The sequence below is a fragment of the Frankliniella occidentalis genome, unplaced genomic scaffold (assembly GCF_000697945.3).
Source record: "Frankliniella occidentalis isolate FOCC.00 unplaced genomic scaffold, Focc_3.1 Scaffold176, whole genome shotgun sequence".
Classification (NCBI taxonomy): Eukaryota; Metazoa; Arthropoda; class Insecta; order Thysanoptera; family Thripidae; genus Frankliniella; species Frankliniella occidentalis.
The window spans coordinates 70,199-92,365 of NW_026267302.1; the positions used below are offsets into that span (position 1 = coordinate 70,199).

The 22,167-nt window shown below is 36.7% G+C and overlaps 5 protein-coding genes across 11 annotated transcripts in view; 2 read left to right on the top strand and 3 right to left on the bottom strand.

The window, feature by feature from the left end:
• LOC113209990 (uncharacterized) overlaps positions 1 to 1,495 on the bottom strand; it is a 23,100-nt gene extending 21,605 nt beyond the window's left edge. The window contains exons 1-2 of one of the 2 annotated variants that reach the window (XM_052271853.1): positions 1,270 to 1,495; positions 521 to 655 (exon numbers count right to left, since the gene is read on the bottom strand). In XM_052271853.1, the coding sequence (XP_052127813.1) occupies positions 521 to 560 (40 nt within the window). In that variant the 5' untranslated portion in view covers positions 561 to 655; positions 1,270 to 1,495. The remainder of the gene's footprint in view (positions 1 to 520; positions 656 to 1,269) is intronic. The other variant, XM_052271855.1, reaches the window with a different exon arrangement.
• Positions 1,420 to 4,422, top strand: LOC113209987 (uncharacterized protein C15orf61). 3 transcript variants are annotated; one of them, XM_026427774.2, is made up of 4 exons: positions 1,585 to 1,725; positions 1,823 to 2,216; positions 2,538 to 2,881; positions 3,090 to 4,422. In XM_026427774.2, exons 2-4 carry the CDS (start codon positions 2,212 to 2,214, stop codon positions 3,215 to 3,217), a joined length of 477 nt encoding a protein of 158 aa, XP_026283559.2. In that variant the 5' UTR covers positions 1,585 to 1,725; positions 1,823 to 2,211; the 3' UTR covers positions 3,218 to 4,422. The 3 variants fall into 3 exon arrangements, with proteins under 3 accessions (XP_026283560.2, XP_026283559.2, XP_026283558.2); XM_026427775.2 differs by lacking the exons at positions 1,585 to 1,725; positions 1,823 to 2,216 and adding an exon at positions 1,420 to 1,488; XM_026427773.2 differs by lacking the exon at positions 1,585 to 1,725 and having other exon boundaries at positions 1,732 to 2,216.
• Positions 4,423 to 7,039: 2,617 nt separating this feature from the next.
• On the bottom strand, positions 7,040 to 19,697 carry LOC113209984 (uncharacterized). 3 transcript variants are annotated; one of them, XM_026427769.2, is made up of 14 exons: positions 19,544 to 19,697; positions 18,558 to 18,723; positions 18,275 to 18,430; positions 17,981 to 18,199; positions 17,653 to 17,896; positions 17,368 to 17,579; positions 17,010 to 17,270; positions 16,691 to 16,922; positions 16,281 to 16,580; positions 15,976 to 16,184; positions 15,792 to 15,883; positions 15,568 to 15,707; positions 15,273 to 15,422; positions 7,040 to 13,173 (listed from the first exon to the last, which is right to left on the bottom strand). In XM_026427769.2, exons 2-14 carry the CDS (start codon positions 18,717 to 18,719, stop codon positions 10,586 to 10,588), a joined length of 4,965 nt encoding a protein of 1,654 aa, XP_026283554.1. In that variant the 5' UTR covers positions 18,720 to 18,723; positions 19,544 to 19,697; the 3' UTR covers positions 7,040 to 10,585. The 3 variants fall into 3 exon arrangements, with proteins under 3 accessions (XP_026283554.1, XP_026283553.1, XP_052127807.1); XM_026427768.2 differs by lacking the exon at positions 19,544 to 19,697 and adding an exon at positions 19,315 to 19,500; XM_052271847.1 differs by lacking the exon at positions 19,544 to 19,697 and adding an exon at positions 19,106 to 19,252.
• On the top strand, positions 19,281 to 21,387 carry LOC113209986 (CST complex subunit STN1-like). 2 transcript variants are annotated; one of them, XM_052271856.1, is made up of 4 exons: positions 19,281 to 19,302; positions 20,499 to 20,635; positions 20,717 to 20,855; positions 21,165 to 21,387. In XM_052271856.1, the coding sequence occupies exons 1-4, from the start codon at positions 19,296 to 19,298 to the stop codon at positions 21,254 to 21,256; spliced, it is 375 nt and encodes a 124-aa protein (XP_052127816.1). In that variant the 5' UTR covers positions 19,281 to 19,295; the 3' UTR covers positions 21,257 to 21,387. The 2 variants fall into 2 exon arrangements, with proteins under 2 accessions (XP_052127816.1, XP_026283557.1); XM_026427772.2 differs by lacking the exon at positions 19,281 to 19,302 and adding an exon at positions 20,070 to 20,419.
• Positions 21,360 to 22,139, bottom strand: LOC113209989 (bis(5'-nucleosyl)-tetraphosphatase [asymmetrical]). The gene is made up of 3 exons (XM_026427776.2): positions 21,989 to 22,139; positions 21,743 to 21,855; positions 21,360 to 21,666 (listed from the first exon to the last, which is right to left on the bottom strand). The coding sequence occupies exons 1-3, from the start codon at positions 22,095 to 22,097 to the stop codon at positions 21,460 to 21,462; spliced, it is 429 nt and encodes a 142-aa protein (XP_026283561.1). The 5' UTR covers positions 22,098 to 22,139; the 3' UTR covers positions 21,360 to 21,459.
• Positions 22,140 to 22,167: the final 28 nt, after the last annotated feature.

The window sequence follows — 22,167 nt, forward strand, 5'->3', positions numbered from 1 at the left end:
AGCACAATTCTTCCACCAAAGAATACAAGGAGTAAATCCTCCTGGAGCTGTCCCAGCCTCTACTCACGCTGCGCATCATTGTCCCAACAAATGTTACCACCGTACTGATTTCTCTCTAAGAAACAATGGAAAATAAAACCAACACACAAACTTCATATGCCAGCAAAGGTCAGGTAATGCGCACTGAAATGCACAAATACGGTAACTCATTTTAGATACATTTAATGTGCATTGCCGCATTTAATGCACATTAACTTTCATACTAGGTTTGGAGTTCCCTGCACCTTGACTGGTTAACAGTTTACAAAGTGAAAACTAGTTTTAGCTTGACTTGACCTTTCTGACAAAACTGAACATTAATGTTTAGTGAGACCTCATTTAAATTTGTATCCATAAGCAGATTTTACCCCAATTGGGGTCATGATGAGATCAGTTTTGTATTGAGAATGGAACAGCCACATGCTACATCTACAGCATATAGTGCAAGGACTACAGACAGAAGGTGGTGTTACTGACTTACCTGATGAAAAAGGTGCAAAACGAACATCATGCTTGTCCATTTTGAATGATATCTTAGCTGATCTACGTAGATAATGTGTCCTCAGTGCAGCAATGTGCCATTGGAAACAATCCCAAGCAATTCACTAGACTGCGTCTAAATACGAAAAAAATAAAAATAAAACAATATTGTTAACTTATGCATGCCTGTTTTCAAGGATTAACTAAAATGGTAGGTACAAAATAAATTTTTGAAAACCAAGTTAACAAACAAGTAAGCGATAGATTTAGTTGCATAGCAATTGTAAGCCAAAAAAAAGATAGAGACTAGGTCTACGAGTAAAATTGATATTAGACATATTGAGAATCAGAGAAATGGGATGAGTGAGTAGTTCATGTAATACACTGATAAATACATCCCAAACAGTTGCACAAGGTAGAGACTGAGAACTCCTTTCAGTTCAACAGGTGAAATTTGAGGGAACATAAACAGATACTAGAATTTTGGAAGTTGGATGTAAAATAAGTACACTAACTTTCAAACCAGTTTAGAAGATACCATAAACTTTCTACTGAAGCTCCAGTGGGAGTGAGCACCAAGTTCCGTCAAGTGAGAAATAGTTTTAAAATCGTACAAAATGTGGGTCGAAGAATAAACATAACCTTTAAAATACGTAACAATACCAAGGGCTCTCTGCACTCTGGTGCCTACCTAGGCCTACGACAAACCAAGTGAACGGCCGTATGCATCTTATACTCTCAAAACCTTACCTTTACTGGTGCTTCTAACATTCTTCACTTCAAAATTATTCAAGAACTCGTCTCAAACCCACTACTAGCAGTCACTTTCATTTAAATTGGCTCAATAAATGCATCGAGTAAGTTCACAGTACATTCACACACCGGACATGACGTAGTTGTTTATTTTCCTTTTTTCTGACACTAGCTCACGACCCCCTCCCACCTGCGACAATCACCTGTCACAAGCAGGTAAAGAATGCCCCGCTCGTCTTTATTTTGGAATAATTAGTCAAAAACTCTTGGGTTTTAAAAATTTCATCATACGGCCAAAGTTTTAGATTTTAATTTTCCCGGAATCTCACATGTAATACGCAAAATGGGAGAAGGTTGGCAAAAAAAATAGGGTAACATAACCTGCAACCGGAGGGGGCCGACTTCCGCCAACAGGTGGGAGGAGGTGAAGCAGAAGAAAGGAAGCAATCTGAGGTGTTTACGTTTCGTCTGCAAGGCGCAATTCCGATAAGCACTGGTGGTTTACGCATTTATTTACTTTGACCGCCTGTCTATTTGGTATCTTTTGCAGGGATTCGCAGTTGTATCCGTTATAATGTTATTATCACTCCACCTTGCACAGCAGCCCGCCTTTAAAGTTGTTCTCCTGCTAATGTTACTGTTGAGAGTGAACAGTCACTTCACGTACACTCTGCTGTACACAAATGTCCTTCCCAGTTTGGTTGTACCCAAGTGAAACACGAAAAAGAAACCAATCCCTGTTCTAACAACTTATGATACCATTTGTTTCACTGAGAGCTTGTAACCAGAATAACGCCTGCTGGCTGTCTTGTATTTTCTTGTGTGTGGCAGTAGTACTGATACTTTTTGTATTCGAATGAGTGAAGCAATGATTGTGAACCACAATTTGCAACAACTTGAGGCACTTGAGGCTTGTCAAAGTCTTTTACATTTAACAACATGTGGTATGTAGCTTGGACCGCTGTATATTCTGCTTTTTTATTTTGTCCTCAATTACTGTACCACCTCTACTGTAGACATGTGAACATGTTTACGACTGCTATGTACCTCACTGTTACTCTTATAGTCATTTCAGCGTTACTTTGGTCTAGGGGTCCAGCGGCAATGGTGCAACTCTGTGACACAAAGTCTAAAGTAATGCCGGACCGACTATAAAATCCTTGGTTGTTGCAGTTAATACAATCAGTGTCTAACACATGAGTTTAAAGTGTTCTTCATACAGCATGCCATTAGCAAAATTTGACCTTGCTTTCTTCTGTTTCCAGGTCTCTGTTCATGACATCTAGAAACATGTTAGAGTTGAAGATTATGTCTAGTGTCATACAAAGATTGCATTCAAAGAGTAAGAAGCCTTTGGCATCCGAAGTCCTTACCTGTTACCTGCTGCAGTGTAAGGAGCCTCCATGGACTTCTTACTTTGTCCGATATAGCAGTGTGAAGGATGATCAATGGGGCCTCTCACATTTCAACTGGCCCGCAGGAAACTCAAACTACCATATTCTTCGCACTGGCTGTTACCCATTCATTAAGTATCATTGCTCAAAGCGTCATCATCAGGATCTTGCATTGGAAAATTTTCTAATGCGATTGATCAAAATTACGAACTTGTGTAAGTATTTTAACTCTGTCTTTGTGATCCCTTTACCTTGGCCATGTTCATGAGAGTCTCAGTTCTTAGTTATGGTTCAATGGATTTTCTATTATTACTGCATTTTGGTCAGTCAGGAAACGCAAAGTTCTGGAAAAAATAGAATTATATAGACTCTATGGACTCTGAACTTGCCCCAAATACTTAAATTATTTGTTGATCTTTTCAGGCATTCCATGTTTATTGTATGGTTTAGCTGCAACCCAGCTAATAAGACATGAAGAAGAAGTACACACACAACATGGGCCTGTAAACATATATTTTCTCTACCCAGAAGACAAGGGATCTCTTCACTAATGTATGTTCATGAATTCTACTTGTATTTTTAAATAGAAATTTCAAATTATAACTTGAGCTCTGTGAACCAAATTGTAACTCTGCTGTGTAAGTAGTCATTTTAAAGTTATATACTTTATGTTTAGGTCATCAGTTTTCTAGTCAGTCCTTGTATTTTTATCAAGTAAACCCATTTGTATTTGAGCTCATTTCATATCACTCCTGATTCAAGAAACTCATTGTGATCTTATTCTAGGAAAAAGGATATCTTTTATTTATAAGGAATTATGTAAGGATAGTGTTTTGCTTGTTTTTTTCTGGTATATGTTGCAGATACATCACATCTAAATTGCAATTTCACGTTTTATTTCAAATTGTTTCCAGTCCTCTCATTTTTCCTTCTCTGTGTTTCATTGAGTGTGTCCGAATTCTCCAGTGTGTTGACACTTCTCAACACAAGTTGTGTCAAGGAGTAAAGTGGAGCAGCCTGACCTAGCTGTGATTGGCCGCTCACGCTACTCTGCTCCACTCCTTGACACAATTTGTGTCGAAAAGGCTGGACACATTCCGACACACTCGTTGCCACAATTTTGTAAGTAACAACTTTGTACCCCATCATAACAACTAAAACTTCAGTGTACATTCCTTATGATTTTTTTCCCTCATTTCATTCTTAGAGAGAATGATGGTCTTGTAAAGATTAAAGAAATGTTGATTTTTCACTTGCAATATTGTTTGTACTGAGTTTGCAACTAACTTCAATATTTTGAGAGAAAAATATCAAGAAAAATGCAATAAAAGACAAATGCAAAGCTAAAACAATTAGTGCTTGGTTTGTATTTTGTCCCTTCTAGTGCGTTTGTTTTATCAGTGACAGCTCACCCAGTTCTTCAAATTTGCATGACTTTTTTTCTCTTGAGGCAAGCAGAGTAACTACTGGAAAGAACCGTGAGGGCAGTGCAAAGTATGGATATTGATTTATTCAGTGGAATATCACACCCAATGGATAAAAAAGATAATTTAGGATATGTGAGAATTTGCTTTAGTAAGGAAGGAGATACAATATGTTACTTTTTGTTTCTAAACGGTGACTTGCAAAATTTTTGTCATGTCTTACTGAAATGATGCTTCTCAGTACAGTATGCACATGTCTGACCCGAAAACAAGATTTGTGTAAATAGTTATGTCACATGGTACCACAGGAATAATAATAATAATAAAAAATAGTAGTAGTATTTATTGCATCACACATGGACAAGTGAGAACACTGTCTAGAGGAAATAAAAAGTGGAAATATGGCAAGTCCGTAGAATCACACCTCCTGGGTGCTGCTAGTGCTGTATGGATAAAAAAGAAAGAAAAGATAACCTACCTATAATGACTGAAAATAGTACTCTTTTTTTTCTTTTCGACAAGGGTAGTAGGTACTAGAATAATATATTCTTTTATTTGTTTCCCTACTATGGGTATAGTGAACCACTATGAAAGGTGTTCTCATACAGGAGGAACCAATGTACAAAGTAATTGCAACTTTCTAGTGCCAATTATGGTCAGCTGCTACCTTCAAATCAAACTATATTTAGATATTTAATGTCACAGAAATGCCATGAATCAGAAATTAGGGATAGAGCAGGGTGAGGTAAGAAAAGGTAACTCGATAAATTAACAATGTTTGTTTCACAAAATTTGGTAAATATGCCTTATATTGCACAATTTAAGACAGTTTCTACAGTAAAATTTAAACCCGCCACTGGCAAATATCTTGAGAAGGTCATGAATTATCATGAAAAAAGTCTTTTTTTTTTAAAAAAAAATGTGCCATTCAAAACAAAATTACAAATTTTCAAAATCTGCAAGCGCTTTAAAATTGAAATGAACAGAATCATATTTTAACTGAGTTTTCAATGTATAGGTGCATATAAAAATTTGAGAAAGTAAAGAAAAGAGGAATGGTACAGTTAGGATAAAAATACAGTGTAAAAGCTGGGTAGAACCCTCATACAAGCTCTAATTTCAATAGTCTTAAATCGACAAGTGGAAAATGTGTATACAAATTCATCTATCTGCCAGGTACGTACATAAATGTTCTACACAAAGGAAATCAAAAATAGAGGCATGTATGGAACAAAATGCAGGAAACAGTGTCCGTTCTGAGGGAAGAAAATTGAGATGAGTGTTCAGGTAATCACTTTGATGATCAAAGTCAGCTAATTCAGACAAAAATATGATTTTGGCAACCTACGTATGAAAACTTACAGAACAAAGTACTGAATCTTGGTAGCATCCGTTAACTGACACAAAGACAATACCTTCAATTCAAAACTCAAACTAAAATTGATATTGCTAGATTGACAAATAAAATGACTGAAAATAAACAGATTGTCAAAATGAAATGCATGGTAAATACATTTCCAAATAAGTAACAAAAGCATTACAAACTACTCCCTCGCTAATCCATAGGATATAACTAAGACTGGAGGGTTTGAGAGACTTCATAACCCATATCACGATAAAATATTAATAATAACAAACTCATAAACTTCCAAGAGGTACCAGTCAACATTCAGGAAATTGGTGACATAAGCACCTCTGAAAGTGCACAGCAGACCAGTTAACTGCAGAGACACATGGTAAAAACCTCAGACCTCTCCTTAATTCAAGAAACATAATGTAACTAGATTCTTCCTTCAGTATTCATAAGTTGTGGCTCTTTGATTCACCCTGTGAAAATCTTCAACGGAATAATGATAAACATCAACTGGTAATACCAAAACACTCCATCAAACAGATGAAGAAATTACTTTGCAAAAGTGAATCTTTAATACTAATTTCACTAAACAAACCTTAAATATCATGTTTTCTAGCATTATGTAATGTCAAGAATGGGACATAAATAACAAAAATAATAATAATACAAACTATGCAACTTGGTTAACGATTCACATTCTTTTTGAAGGAAGAGAGATACATACCCAGTTTCTTTGCATTATTCACATCACATAAAATATCAAACAACACCATGTATAAAAAACACGAGACAACAAGAGGAAACCCACAACATTATAAGGGAAATATTAATAAATCATCCAAAATTATTATCTGTCAAAATTCGACATCAACATTAAAAAAACACAATTAAGTAATGTCTAGAGAACCTTGGTAGCTAAGAAGGAAAAGGCAATATTGAAGCAGGGTTCCTAGGGGCTACTTGGTGCACATGGGCACAGCATATAAAAAAATACCTACAACTGACGACATAAAATTTTGAAATGGTTGTCAAAGTCAACCCAGGTACCATAGAACAAATCACTATTAAAGGCAGTTTGGCTTTTAGTTCTGCCTAAACACTTTACTGCAAACATCTTCATGTAAAATAGATAATTTCTCACTCCAGTCATAAAATAAACTTGCTACAAATGATTCCTTTCTTGATCCTTCTATAGAAAAGATTTGAAAGAATGGTTCATTTTTCTTATACTATTAAGCTGAGTCGCTCGGAAACACAAGGACATTATCAGAAGAAAATGGTGGTGATGGGGACTGTGGTGGAGAGCAGCGGCTTGCTGAGCTGAGGCTGCTGGAACTCAGATCTGAACAGCTTGCAAGTGATTGGCACCCTCCTAGAAGAAAAGAAAGAAAAATAAATCATATAAAACACATATTTTAAAAAATTACTTAATAAAAGGAATTTGTATCTCATGTTATCCCCTGCTTGCTTGTATTCAAGTTCAGAAATAATAGGAAAGTATTAGTCTACTACAAAGTGAAGTTTCCTTTAGAGGATGGTATATTTAAGTAATTTAACAAAGAGGACAGGGCATTAAGCAAAAATAAGATTACCACTTCCATATAAAAAATAAATGTATTTGCATATAAGTGTACAACACAATATTGGGTTTACATCTCCAAAAATGCTCAACACCAGGCATGTCTTTATTTAGACGAAATTTCAGTGTTATCTGCCTGGTGATAGGAGGTTGGGTAAACCCAAGCAGGACTTTTACAAAGTTTTTTCAGCCAAAAACACAGTAAAGAAATCAGTAATGTTTAAGACGTTTTGCCTAAAAGATTAGATTACCATTACATTGATGTTTCCACTGAATCTAATGCACCTTACAATAACTCAATTTCAAAGGTGTAATAAAACCAAAATATTAGGCCAGGAATTTCCACCATACTAAAATTAATTATGTATCTTTATAGGTTCAAAAGAAGAAAAGTGACAGGATATAGGTGAGATATTATTTTGACTAAAAGTTTAAGTGAGTAGCTATTTTCGCACATGTACCATTCAAAGTTGATAAGTGATACGGGATCAGCACTCACAACACAAAATACAAACATAGACAATAACCCGTGACTGACATACAAGCAATGCACCGTCATTTAGCACACTGTCATACCAAAAGTTTTCTCCATTCATTTTAGGTGTCCTTTGTACATCTTTATGTATCCATTTTTCTGATCTAGATTATGAAAAGCATGACAATGGTGGTACTTACAGAGGAGTAAAATACACATCACCTTATACAAAGAGAATACGGTACATAATTTTTTCAACACAGTCAGAGGATAAACACAACAAACTTTAAAAGAAAATCATGACAAATTCATGAGCTATACAAATTCTGTTCGTGAGGCCAACATTTCAGTATTCCTCGGCCTTTACTTGGCTTAACTTTCAAAAAACATTAAAATCATCTCAAGCCATATGTAGCAGGCTATTAGATTGTTTCATGATATGTAGTTGCCAGTAACTGGTAAAAACACAAACACCGCAATTGACAAAGAAAATAAAAGCAAAATTAGCAAGCTAGCTGTAATCTTAAAGTATGGCATACATTTTTTTTCCTGTTTGGGTAACTTTTCTTACTTGTCTATTTTCTGCTAATAATGTTAAACTTATACCAATAAAACCAACTGCAATAAATAAACTGGCATGTTGCACAAAAGTATTATGGTATTACAGTAAGTTAGTGCACCAAGTACAATTAATGACACCCAAGTCTACCAGAATACCTTTAGAGAAAAAAAAACATGAAAGCATGCATGTTTAGTGGCTTTTGAGATTTTAATATTTTTTTGTCTTAGTTTTTACATTTCTTTGGCTGAACACAGTCTGAAAGAAAAATCTTCCTACTTGAAGACTGCTTATAGTAGGTACTTAAATTCAAATCATCTATGACTGAAAAGAATTACAAAACGCAAAAAGCTCAAATTTTGAAAATTACTGTTTAAGAATTAAAAGGCTAGGGTTACTAATGTTTGACACAACACTGAATACACAACCCCATCCTCAAAGTAAGGCTTTTCTTTTTCCTACCATAAAAAAAGACAATGTGTCACACATATGGTCATATAGTTAAAAAGAGCATGCTGCATGTTAGACACAAAAATTCTACAAAGTGCTCCTAAAAAAAAAATGATTCCAGAGAGTATTTGATTTTTATAACTTAATTGCTAATAAAAAATATACTTTATATTCAAATTTGTGAATTGTTAAAACTTCTAAGGTGACACATTTTTCAGATTATCATCTACCAGTAATTTCCCAAGAAAGTTGCAAGCACCTTGGCAAACAAAACATTAAGGTCACTGCACTTACAACCAGATAAAAATAAAAACGAATTGGAAATAAAAATGTGATTTCTCTACTTGTACGTAAAACCACAAAAAAAGTTGTGAGGATCTGATTTGCAAGCTGCTTTCATAGAAAGCATTTAAATAGCTATAAGAACACTCACATAGATAGAATACTGTTAAAACAACAGGCACTCAAGGTACAAGGAAAAGACAACTTCAGATACTCCTAATGAATAGATAAAATAAGAATTGATGTAATGGCCAAAGCCGTAAAACTTATCATATGACGTACTGAAGATGTCTTTAAAATGAATGTTCAATTGAAATATAAAATACTGAAATTATAAAAATTGAAAATAAGAAAACAAGAAAACTAAGAGTATTTCATTGCTATCTGGACAGACACATATCCTCGGTATTTAAAGTAATTTTTGCAGTAAAATGTAAGTCATAATGGTCTCTAATTCCGAATAACCAACATGGTTAAAGTCAACAATAAAGTGAGAAGTTTCCTCTCCTTAAAACAAAGTATTGAGGCTGGTTAAAAGTTCTATTGCTTTCATTAACTCATTACCAACAACATCATGCAAAAACAGACTTCTTCAGCTCAAGCAGAGCTAACTGCTTTGATATCATTTGATTTCCACCAAACTCTTAAAATCCATCGCCCACACAACCATGATTTCCGTACAATATTAAGAAAAATAATTTCAAATACATATAATGGCTTACTTGCAATGAGTACTAGCCCATAGGAGTTAATTTTAAACGTCAATCAAGCTCAACACAGTGTGTATCTTTAAAAATTCCTAAGTGCCAATAAATGAAAACTTTGGAAAAGAGTACAGTATGAAGAACAACTGTAGACTTTTGTATTGAAAGTTATCAAACCCATATCACGATTGGCAAAAAATTTGCCAAACCAGTCTTGATACTGACCAATGAGGCCTGGGTTTAAGAAAACTGAAACACTAAATCCAGATATTTTTTCACACTTGATACATAAGCTTTTTCCACATATACCTTACATCTTGCTTATGCCTACAACCCTGTATACAATACAAAAAAATCTCATAAGTATATGAATATCCAACAACTCAACATGTTGTATACGAGATCGAAATCTGCTCTTACATAATAAAATTCAAAATCTGCTGTGATAAAAAAAAAAAACCTTGTTGAAATCTATTTTCTACTTTTAGGATTTATTAAACCTCAATTCATCTTGAAACAAATAAACTTGATATGAGGTCCATGAAAAATCCAAGTAAATTTAATTTTACAAAGGAACCAGGATCCAAGAGAACATAAAATTAATAAAAGGTCTAAGCTAACAGTAAGCGCTAGGTAGTGTAAGCAGTCTCCAGTACCAAACTACATTGAAAATCGACATGTAGACCTTCTATGCAGAGAGTGAAATTGTAAAAAATCTGGTACACCAATCAGCTAACACTATGCTTAGCTAACGAAGAAGAGTAATGCTTCAACATTACTTAGGGGGCAAGTAAAAGAACACAAGCAACCAAACTACTGCAGCAGAACAGAGAATACTCCATCCATTCTACTATAGAGTGGCAGACTTTTAGCACAAACATCACACACTACCATTATATCTGTAGTTTTTTGTTTGTTACACCAATCTAAAAAATTTTAAAATGGTAATTGCTGGAAGCTCAACACATACCTATACTTCCAAACATCATCATTTTTTATTTGTTTTTGTGTATAAAGTTCATCTTGCTATGCATGAAATGAAAGATAAGCTACTTAGTAGGTCTAGAACAAAAACGTCATTCGTCATTCCCTCTACCTGCGTTTTTTTCTGTGAGCTTTTGAACTCCTGTTAGGAGTGGAAAGAGGTTTCTCAGGGGATTTCACAGGTTCATCTTGTTTGATTAACTCTTCTTGAGGCTTAGGTACATCTATGACTTCAATTTTATCTACACAATGTCCTGAATCTTTCACAATTTCTTCCTCAACATTCTCTTTTCCTTTGGTCTTTGGAGGAGTTACAGTACTGAGATCACTTTTTTTCCCTTTCTTATTTTCCTTCAAACATGTCTGATCTATCTTTGATTCTTCCTCTTTGCATGCGGCATCAACAATTGCCTCAAGATCTTCAAACGAGAGTTTATCAACATCCATTTCAGAGGAGGGAACACTACTATTTGGCATTTCCCACCCTCTTTTAGGCTTGACTGGGTTCATGTCTATAGTTGGAAAAGAATTCCTCTTTTCCAAATCCTTCACACTTTTTTCAGATTTTTCTGAGAGACATGACAATGCTTGATCCACTTCATCTGACTTATCAACCTCATTACTAGTATTCCCCCAAGCTTTCTTTGAGTTTTTAGTTGAAAGAGCAGGGAAATTTTCTGCATTTTTTTGTAGCTCAGAACTACTTTTTAATTTCCACACGTTGGTATCAATACATTCAGGTGGGATTGGCTCAGATGTTTGTATTTTACTTTCATTTTCAGTACTCTTGGATTTAGTAGATTTTAACCCCTTCTTTCCATTCTTTGCGGAGACATCAATGGACATGCCATCTAAACTTTCCTTTGTGTAGGAACCTTCAACAGACAACTGGGCATCCCTCTTATTTTGATCAGTAGCTTTCTCACAATGGATATCTAAAGCAGCCTCCTCTAAATGTTTTTGAACAGCAGGAACAGATTCCACTGACTCACACTTATCACTAGCAATATTGTCAGATTCTTTGAGTTTATTGCCCCTCTTAGTCTTTGGGACACTAATATCCTTTGTGTCCGGGAGAACTACTGGTTCTTCAGACACAATGTCATCTTTCATACAAACTGAATTGATGGATACCTCAATATCCAAATTACTAACAACCTTAACATCGCCGCAACTTTCTAAATCATTTTTAGATGCAAGCTCTGCTTCCAAAATCTGCTGAGCTCGTAACGCTCTTCTGGCACTTTTTGAAAGTTTTTGAGTTTGTGGGATTGCTTTAGCGATGGAAATTTCCTCTTTATCATCTTTGTTTGAGATGACAAATTCAATATCTGATTTTACTTCAGATAATTGTTCATCCAATGGAGAAGTTGAATCTGATTGCAAGCAAGCAAATCCTTTCTCCAACTCACAATTTGTAACAGTATCCTTTAGGCTAAAATCAGTATCTGCCTCTTGAGCAAACACAATTTCAGTCTCAACATTTGTTGAAATAGAATTATCTGGTTCTAATTTGGCTTCAAAATTTTCAGCATTTGGAACATTTTCACACTGTTTCACAACATCTTTTGATAACATTGTTGTCCTTTTCTTGTTCTTTTTAGTGAGGACAGAGGAGGATTCATCCAGTTCTTCTTTCTCCGGAGTAATGGAGGACCTCTTTGCATTTCTATCATTAAGTACCTCTTTTTCAGGAGTAATGCAAGACCTCTTTAGATTTTTTTCACTTACTTCTTCTTTCTGAGGAGAAACAGATTTTCTAGATGTTTTTGTTGCAGGAGCAACACTATCATCTACTATAATTTCCTGAGTGCTACAACTTTTTCTCCCTTTTTTACCTGAAATCCCTTGCAAAGCTCCAGAGCTGTTTACAATATCTGTTTCCTTTTTGGTAGTATTAGTATCTACCGACATTACATCATCAACCTGAATACAATTCAAATCTTGAATATTTGCATAATTTGGACATGAATCTAGTTCTTTCACTGCAGCAGCATTCTTTTTACTCTTTTTACGAGATATTGATGGATCATTCACCTCAGAACCTTTTCCATTCTCATATTTCATTGCCCCCTCAGCCTTAACTTTACTGGCTTCCTTACTACATGGTGTTTCTCTCTCAGGTGTAGCCTTTTTCTTACCTACACTAGCATCATCGCTACCTCTCCTACCACAACGCTCCTTTTCAGATACAATTTTATCCTTTCTAGCAATACCACCAGGGGCACCTTTCTTAACAAACTCATCTGATGCTTTTGGACTGCAGGCCGTGCTGGTCTTCTCTGCAAACGGAGGAGTGGAGCACTCAGAGACGTGCTGGGCCAGCTGCGTAGACTGCCTCTGCATTGGTGCTGCAGCAATTGTGGTGACGAGCAGCCGATGAGGTGCTGAGTCTGGGGCGGGGTCGTGGGGGACGGGGATCAGTGGCGCAGAGGCAGGGATCGCAATGGCCTCCCAGTGGTGTGCAGCCAGCTGGGGCTGGTCTGAGACTTGGTCTGAGAGGGGGATTGGGATGGGAACCGCGAGGTCCACGTCTGACTCCTCGCAGCCCGAGCCCGACCTCGACCTCATCGTGATCTCAGCCCCACCGGGGTTCACCACACGTCGGACCGGGCAAGTGCCCCTTCCCTCCCCCACCCCATCTCCACCTCCACCTTCTCCTCCTCCTCCTACAAGACCACAGTATCTTCTTTTCCCTACGAAAGAAAAAAAGAAAAGAAAATAAGCCAGAGTACATGGGTTGCTTAAGAACCCTATTTTATCTCTGCGGCTCAAGAAACACTGGGCATTGCTGTCCATACATTCAAATAAACAGTCTAGCAAGGGTAAGGTCTTGCACCATTGGGCACAGTAAATTCACATTAACATTTGAAAATTATAAACACAATACACATCTTGGTGCAGATTAAGCTCAAGCAAAGAAATTAGTGCGAATTATCAGTCTCTCTTGATGTGATTTCAAAGCCAAAACACCAAAACTGTGCATTACAAACGTCCAAAACAATTCTTGAGATGGTGTTTGGCAAAAATGTTTCCAAAAGAGTAAAATTATATTTTTGATAGGAAAAGTGAGATAGAGAGAAAGATAGAGTGAGAAAGAGATAGAAAGAAGAGCAATAATACAAATTTTGGAAGATAATGGCAAGAAATGACTTTCATACAGAAGAACCACCATGCAGACTGTTTGGGCTGTACACCAAATTTGCAATAACTTTAATTGATTCAATAAACATGCATCTATCTCTGCTGCTTGGAGGAAACTAGTATGCCCACAAGCTACAGAGTATTTCTGGTTATCTTTGACTTTGAGCCACTTACTCCAGCTTATTTTTCACTCTTTTCTTCTCTCAAGGAAATTGAATTATTAACATGTCACCATATTGAAAACCATCACCGTAAATAAACACCATGGCATCGACTAGCATGCATGAGAAAAAAATCTGGTCAACAAGGAAAGTACAACACAAACCTTGATCTAAGTGGAAGTCATTATCTAATTTAATTCCTCAATCCATCACCATTCATCAACCTTAGACAGGACACTAAGTAGGTATGTGAGAAATAAGAATGCGCAAATATGAGATAGCTTAAGTAGCATTTTCTAAAATTAAGGATGAAAGCTTGTTAGTACTATAATTAATCAATAAATAGAATGATAGCGGTCCATTTCCATAAATATGTATAAAATAGATGGTACAGTATTAAAACAGTTTAACAAACTGTAATTTCTTTTCTATCGGTCACTGCCACTTGGTTGTAGAGAGGACAATAAATTTAAATTCAACAAAACCAAAAGTATCTTCTATCAGATATAAAATTGCAAACGGAAATTATTACCATTGAGTGGATCATGAACTTGCTTGATAGGAAAAGAGGGAGAGAGAGGAAGCAAAACAATGAGGATAGATTTCTAAAAGAAAAACTAGTGAAAACTGAACTTATAAGCCACACGTTGGACTAATATTTAAGTGAGTTTCAAGTTTCTACCGTGTCTACCACGACAACCTCTCAGTGCTCTTCCTCATGATCGTACTAATTTTGGGACTAACACAAAAAAACTATGTCTTGGAAAGTCCAATAAAAGGTCATAATAATCATAATTGTTTTTTTAAAGTAAGACTAGGGGAGCACTAAGGGATGCAGCACAACACCTGGGGTGGCACTTCTTACGAGCAGTAACTAATACAATCTTTCCAGGAAAACATTTGCATGGTGGGATGTAAGAGTAACTTAACATTATACCAAGTATCACAGTTTGTGTTGGTGTACAAAGAACAGAAATGGCTACATTTCTGAAAGTTCCCTTTAAATTGGATACCCCATAGGGCATTTTTAACATATTTTTGTGACACAGGGAAATGCCAGAGTAAAAAGGTAAAGTCTCAAGAAACAATTCCATTACCATTTGGTATTTACAATGTTTCTGACAGTATGTACTCAAGCTTTTACTTTGATATTTTGTAATGCTATAAAAGTCACATTATTTTTGGAGCAGTCATGCTTCATATACAATCCCTCAACTTTAAGAAGAAAAAAATCTCATTGAAGGCAACAGAAAAGATGTGAGGGTAACCATAGATACAAATTCATTTTTATGTACAATATTATACCAGTATCTAAAATGATATGAAACCAGTGTTGAAAGTATGTGGTAACTATAATGACTACTTCTTATGAGATGAGATATGAAATAAGCAATGCTTTCCTGGACATGTATGTCTAGTTGCACACATTATTAATTTCTAAAATAGAGTTTAATTCATTCTTTTCACACAGAAGCCCAAAAGTGACTTACCTTTTTCTCGTGAAGGTGCGCCTGGACTCTCAAGCATGGCATCGGCTAAATCTTCCCGCAACCTTGAATCTCCATGGCTTCCCCAATGTTCAGATTCACCAGAATCAGCACCATATACTTCCAGCAGATGTGGTGACTGCTCTAGACTACCTATATGAACAAGGGAAAAGGGACAATAACATGAAGACAACCATATGGAAGATAAAAGCCTTAAAAATAACTTGCAAGTGCATTTAATAATTTAAAATTACAGAGAACAAGATTTGGTAAGCATATAATTAGGAAGCAAACTTACTGCCAGATCCAGATTCTATCAAGACAGGAACAACAGGTCTACCTCCTGAGGGCATATTCACAGGGTTTGAACGCGCTGGCCGGGATACAGGAATAGTTCCAACTTCAACAGCTTCAACATCCTGCATTGATACATTCGGCCTGCAACATATTTATCTTAAGTCTGGGCCAAAAAATAAAATTAAGTTTTTAGCTGAAGTGACTGGGCTTAAAGAAATCAATTACCCAAATGTAGTAGTTGGAAGAAGTGTTTTGAAAGTGATCTGTGGTCCCATCCACAGGCGCCTGTGTGGGCCAGCATGTGTAACAATCTCCACCTAGATTAATGATAAAAATGAAAAGAAGTTGTACATATTACATTTTCACAGGGAGATTTTGAAAGTGAAAATGATTTTGTCCTTCAACTTACTTGAGAAAGCCAACGTTCTTCTACTTGACCATTACTTTCTGACTCACAGGAAGGCATGCGCAGTTCAGGGCCACACAAAAGAATGTTAGAAGATGGTAGAGGAGGAAGAACTTCTGAGGAATGAGATGACCTTTGAAGAGGCCATTGGGCCTTAGCCTCCACATCCAACTCAATTTTTGTGTCATCACAGATTTTCTCCCTTGGATCAGCTAAAGCAAAGTAAAAAGTTCAGACATGGTATTATTCAACAGTCTACAACAAGCACTAGTGAGAATAATTAATGATAGCAATCAATATAAACTTACATGTAACTGCTTTAGGGTCTAGGTCATACTGAACAAGATTTCCATGATGTGCCATGACAAAGAGGGACTCAACAGGACGTCTTTGCACTCGAGTAGAGTCTCTGGGACCATCCCGTGGATGCGCTGTTTGGGAATCCAACAGCCATGCTCGGGGTAAAGCAAACGTGGCACAGACCTTGAGAGATAAATCAAGAGTTCCACCAGGTGCTAAAGGAGGGTGAGGGGATTGGCGGAGTTGAGCTAAGGGAGATTGCACAAAGGGATGAGGATATGGGGGCAGACGAGGATTCGCATGTGGTCCTGAAATGTACAAAAATAAATTAAAATGAGCCCATCTTCATTACACTGTCAAATAATAAGATATTTAGCAAACCAGAAAACAAAAATACAACTTGATCAAAAATGCACACCTGCAGGAAGACAAGGTGGAGTTTCTGGACTTGGTACTGGGCTACTTCTGCCATCAGCACTAAGACCTGCACTTCGATGGAAGCGGCTCAATCGATTCACAACAAGAGGGGAGCCATGAGTTCGGAAGCCCACTGGCCCTCCATAGGGAGTTAAAGGAAAGACATGAGTTGTACCACGCATTGTGCTCACAGCCACCCAACGGGAATCACAGGAAAAGGCAACATTTTGAACCTGCAAGAATACCAAAATTTTAATTTAAGTGCTAATGGACCACAGTAGATAATTTAAGCGCATCCTGTCTTTAAGCTGTTGCGATACCTTTGCTGTTGTGTCGCCCCTATGCAGAACATATAAGTGATGGACAGCAGACAGAGATGAGCCTCCAGGATGAGGCTGAAGTCGGAAAACATGAAAATCATGCCCACGCTTGTCTGCTGTCAACAGCAATGTGCCACTGGGATCGAATTCTAAGGCCACAATAGCTTCATTGTGAGCTATGAAGTGAGCAATGACTCCTTCAGCACTTATTGAGTTTCCAGAATGAACATCATCAGCACTATTGAAGCGATTGGAAGAAGCCTATTTAAAAAAAAGAAAAATTTAGGAACATCTGAAAAAAAAAACAACAAAAGATGGTGCCCACATAATGAATAGCACTGAAAGTAAATTTTCTCACCTCTAAGTCCAAAACGGTTACAACACCTGGTGAGCTATGGTCCGTTCCATTCATTGTTGGGGGAGAGCTTCCCAGAATACCCACTTGAGCTGCAGAGTGACTTCGTGGACCAGTTAAACTGCTGGCTACTGATTCACTCAGTCCACGTAACCCCCTCCCCAATGTTTGGGCTGCATGCAACACTGTAGCAGTGTATGACTGAGCTCCTCCACCTAAAAATGAGACATTAAACATTATTCTCTGAAAATTTTGGTTTTCAATAGAACATTGATTAATAAATCTTACCTCCAACACCCCCAGAGCTCCTTTTCCAAGCAACCAGTTTCTTTTCAGCAAAGGCGAGCCAGCGCGAGCCGATTGCAACTGGATTTGAATTAGGACCGGGACTAAGATAGCAAGAGGTAATGCTAAGACGATCTTCGAGAGTACATGCATCAAACACAGCGATACGCTCTGGAAATGTGACTATGACAGATCGTCGGTTTGCATGCACATCACACACAGGATTTTTAAATTTGATACTTTTAACCTGAAAATGAAGAATATCTTTGATAAGCACAATTACAAGTACACAGAAAGGTATGTGTAAGGGAGTAACTGGCAAAGCACATACCTGATCACCAGTTTTCAAAGAGATAAAACTAACAGAGCAGAAAGGGGGCCCTGGGCCAGCGCTATCACATATGGCTACTAATGGTCTTTTCATAACATATGAATCAGAACTACTTGCTACATTTGATGTTGGGCTAGGCAAAATGCGAAGGGTGCGCACACTGCCTTGACTCCAAGATAGAACCTCAGTTGCTTCCCCATTAGCAGGGATTGCCCATACCTGAAACCGACACTTGCAGAATCAGATCTATGTGATAAGATAATACTTCTTGACAAGTCTTCATTTCCAACTTACCTGCACTCCAGTATTGTAACCTAAAATAAGAATAAGAGGCAGCACTGTGTCAGAAGTACTGTCTGGGAAGAAGGCTGGGTCATTGATGTCAGCTGTCTCAAAACGGGCCCATGTTATTGTTTCTTTACAATCCCCAGGCAGTGTACTGGTGTAAGCCTGGAATACATATACATTGTAGTAATTACTTTTGTTTCGTTAAAAGAACTGCAGCAAACATAATAACATGCCAAGCATTGAAATATTGTCGGTTAGTGTCATGTGATCACAGGACCACATACTTTACCTGTGGAACAACATCATTAATAAATCCAGTGACACTGTCAATGATGGAAGGATCCGTTACTGTTTGAGGAGCAACTATTTGACCTCCTCCACTCCCACAGACAGACCCCCCACCATGGCGTGCCATGCGACCGCCTGATCGTCTTGGGGAGTCAGCTGACATCTTCCTACAAAAATAATAATAAATATGCCATTAAGACAAAAGGGACAAAATAGAAAAACTTAATGAAATACTATACACCAAAAAAGTTCAAGTCTTTACAACAATTTAAAAAAATGTTATTAAAAGGCCTTGTAGGGAAATATGCAATTACATCCGTTCAAGGAAATTATTATGTATGTAGTTTTTGGAAGGAGATTCAAAAAGTTTGGAAAGTAAAGTTTTTAATTTGGCAGCAGGGGAAACCAAGATGATATAGAAAGACCACAAGAAGTAAAAACAGTTCCCTGGAGATAAGCAACCTATTACACCACTGTCATATCAAACAAAGAAAACTATTTGTTGACAGATTGAATTAAATGGGCTGGCTTCTAGAACCCATAACTTACTGATAATTTTTCACAAACAAGAGAAAATCAAGAAAATATAGCTCTGATTCGCGAAAAAACTGTAAATATACAAAAGTACACTACATATGAAGTCACTTTCAAATGTATCCCATCACACAAGCATAAGCATCTTTGTCACAACAAAAGAAGCAAACTTTCAACATCAGGTGATATCCTCAATGCTGTCAATATGATTGGTAGGAACTCACTGGGAGTTGTATTGCAAAAATGATAGTTTTATAGTAGTGACACAATCAGCTGTGTATGTTATGTTTAGTCTAGCCATGAAAAAAAAATAATAATAGAGGGTCCGATCTAGCCTTGAACTATTTCAAACTTCCTGTCAAAGAGAATGGGCGTAGTACAGAACATAGATGATCTGACTCTAGAAACAAGGTCAAAACTAGTCAAAGATGAGACCACTGAAGTTGAACTTACGATTTTGTAGGAGGATTGTGTGAATTTCATAGATGACACTGGTCTGTCCTTTCTTCTGCAAATGCTACTGCGTCATTCAACTGACAGCTGTTTTTGTTGTTATGAGAAATTTCAGCGCAAGAACTCTTCTTGTATTTGCGTCGGATGTTTCTAGAGAGTTCTTCAGAAAGGCAACTAATCGATCAAAAATGAGGAATAAGGTATAGAAAAACAAAACAAATGTTCAGACATAAACCTTTCGAGAATTGTCTACGTCTTCTCGATGACTTGGTTGTAAAATTGTATACTCAAGAGGAAAGTAAATTTTTCCTATCCCATCAGCTTTTATCATACGAGTGGCTTCAGAAATCAGATGAGTCAGGTGATCAATAGTTACTGTCAGCGACTTTTGGAATGAGGGGCCTAGACATTTGAATGTGATAAGAAAATGCAAATCTTCACAAATAAGGAAAAAATAAACGAGATTTGAGTCCACGGGTGCTCACACGAAATACTTTCTCATGATGCAAACAAGAACTACAGCGCTCCTTGTGGGTAAAATTGTAAGCTGTGAACTTACAGAAAAAAAACAAGGCAAAGCTGACTTTGGCGGCTAGGAGGACTTCAATTAAACGTGTTTAGAAGACAATCTAGATTTGGAGTGGTGATAGCACATTTTGTTATCTTATTCACGTATTCAAATTATAAACATGGATTTGGAAGAACAAAATACGTATGAAAACCCCGTTAAAATATTTATTCGTGACATCCATAAATTGAAGAGGAATGAAAATGATACAAATTATTATCACTTTTATGACAAACTAATTAGGAAAGTGGACATATTAGGAGTTGTGACTGAAGTGAGAAAGATGAATGATTTTTATTTGTACAGAGGTAAAACACAACTTAAGTTATGGTGCATGGAGGTGCTACAATTAGTGTTCGAAGTCTAACCTTTGATTTGTGTTTACAGTTGATGACTGCACTGGGGAAATTTTGTGTAGGTATAATCACTTCTCTGAGAAAAATTTACAAGAAGTACAAGAAACAGAGCAGCTGGAAGAGCTTGTCGCTGCTAAGAATTTTCAGCAAGCAACAGAATCTGGTGCTGTATGTATTCATGATGTACATAAAATATTCTGGTTCAACTGGTGCTTCTTATGAAAAAAGTAATGTGACAACTGTTTTCAGGCAATGGAATCTATTTTAGGGGTAATTTTTAAGAAAAGTAAACTCCAAACAAGCCCACTTGAACAAGGTGAATGTGCACATGTTCAAGGATTCATCAGCGACTTTTTTGGCACTCGAGAAATATGGGCATTTTCATTATGTATCCTTAAAATATGGTTTTTAAAGTCAATGTCTATAGACCTTTTCACCCACAATTTGGCAACAATGCAAATCTCTATTGTAAAATTGTACCTGGGGAAATTTTCAAAAAGCAAAAACACTTGTTCCTGGTAAATTTTCCAAGGAATCCAGCGGTGATGAATAATTTTGTTGATAGACACTCATAATACGGTTTATCCTAAGTATAAAATTCCACTTGCGGCGTTGCAACATTGTAGGCATAAAGGTATATGGAATTGTTAAAAATTTGCGATATATGTTTTTTTTAAATTCCTTAACTGTCTCTTAGATAAGGTGCTTTCTTCAGCTCATGAGGTGGATAGAGTATTTGAGTTATCAGCACTTTATTCCAACGTCTACTCAAGATTGGATGGGGTATAATATTTTTTCCTACTCGACATTATCTTATAAACCGTAGCAGGGCAGGTGACAGAGAATAGTCACACTCCCTGTTCACATTTTGGCCAGTATGTACCTATAATATTTCAATAAATTAACATTTTTTGTCATAATGCTTTATTAAACTTCAATTAAAATATGGTCCCTTTGATACAAGTCATGATTTTCAGCAAGGCACACTTTCTTCATGGATTCTTTCTCAGGTTCGCTAAGTATGTATTGCACTCTATTAACACATCTTTCAAATCTGGATATTTTGCTAACTCCAAAGCTCGTTCAAGCCCAGCCCATTCAAAGGCTTGGTGTTCTCTAGACAGTTTTATTTCAGTGTTCACGTCAATTAGCTCTGCGAGCCAATAAATAACAACTTTTGGTTTGCCTTTCACTGGGTACTGATAGAACAATGAAACATTAATTCTCATGTAATCTAGTTGAATTAACTTCAATTCAAACTAACATTTTACTTACGTTCAACTCCTTCTTGTAGTCCATTAACTTAAAATCACTTTCACGTAATCCTGCCTCCTCTTCTGTTTCTCGTAGAGCTGTTTGCATGTCATTTTCTCCAGGATCGACATGTCCTGTGTTCCATATGCAAATAATGTCAATAATTACAAATAAGAGCATGATGTAGTCAATGCACATACACTTAAATGTGACTGCAATCGAGACTGCTCTAGGGGGGTTACCCTTGTCTCAGGTTCAGGAGGTTACCTTTGGGAGGAGTCCAGTGATGTTCTCCGTAAGACGTTTGCATCATCAAGTATTGTATATCATTAGAAAGACGACGAAAAATTATAAGTCCAGCTGCACGGATAGGCATTTTAACATACACAAACAAGTACAATGGCTGTTAACAAAAAAAATATAATATCACGTAAAACTCTGAACGA

What these genes read in the sequence shown, in the direction of transcription:
- LOC113209987 (XM_026427774.2), top strand. An exon ending in GATCAAAATTACGAACTTGT is followed by an intron (nt 2,882 to 3,089) that starts GTAAGTATTTTA and finishes TGATCTTTTCAG; the next exon opens with GCATTCCATGTTTATTGTAT.
- LOC113209984 (XM_026427768.2), bottom strand. Translation starts at nt 19,391, where the DNA reads ATGGCTAGACTAAACATAACATACACAGCTGATTGTGTCACTACTATA. An exon ending in TAACCGTTTTGGACTTAGAG is followed by an intron (nt 17,271 to 17,367) that starts GTGAGAAAATTT and finishes TTTTTTAAATAG; the next exon opens with GCTTCTTCCAATCGCTTCAA. An exon ending in AGACCCTAAAGCAGTTACAT is followed by an intron (nt 16,185 to 16,280) that starts GTAAGTTTATAT and finishes ACTTTGCTTTAG; the next exon opens with CTGATCCAAGGGAGAAAATC.
- LOC113209986 (XM_026427772.2), top strand. Translation starts at nt 20,233, where the DNA reads ATGGATTTGGAAGAACAAAATACGTATGAAAACCCCGTTAAAATATTT. An exon ending in TGATTTTTATTTGTACAGAG is followed by an intron (nt 20,420 to 20,498) that starts GTAAAACACAAC and finishes TTGTGTTTACAG; the next exon opens with TTGATGACTGCACTGGGGAA. An exon ending in AAGCAACAGAATCTGGTGCT is followed by an intron (nt 20,636 to 20,716) that starts GTATGTATTCAT and finishes AACTGTTTTCAG; the next exon opens with GCAATGGAATCTATTTTAGG.
- LOC113209989 (XM_026427776.2), bottom strand. Translation starts at nt 22,097, where the DNA reads ATGCCTATCCGTGCAGCTGGACTTATAATTTTTCGTCGTCTTTCTAAT. An exon ending in TCACTGGACTCCTCCCAAAG is followed by an intron (nt 21,856 to 21,988) that starts GTAACCTCCTGA and finishes TATGGAACACAG; the next exon opens with GACATGTCGATCCTGGAGAA. An exon ending in ACTACAAGAAGGAGTTGAAC is followed by an intron (nt 21,667 to 21,742) that starts GTAAGTAAAATG and finishes TTGTTCTATCAG; the next exon opens with TACCCAGTGAAAGGCAAACC.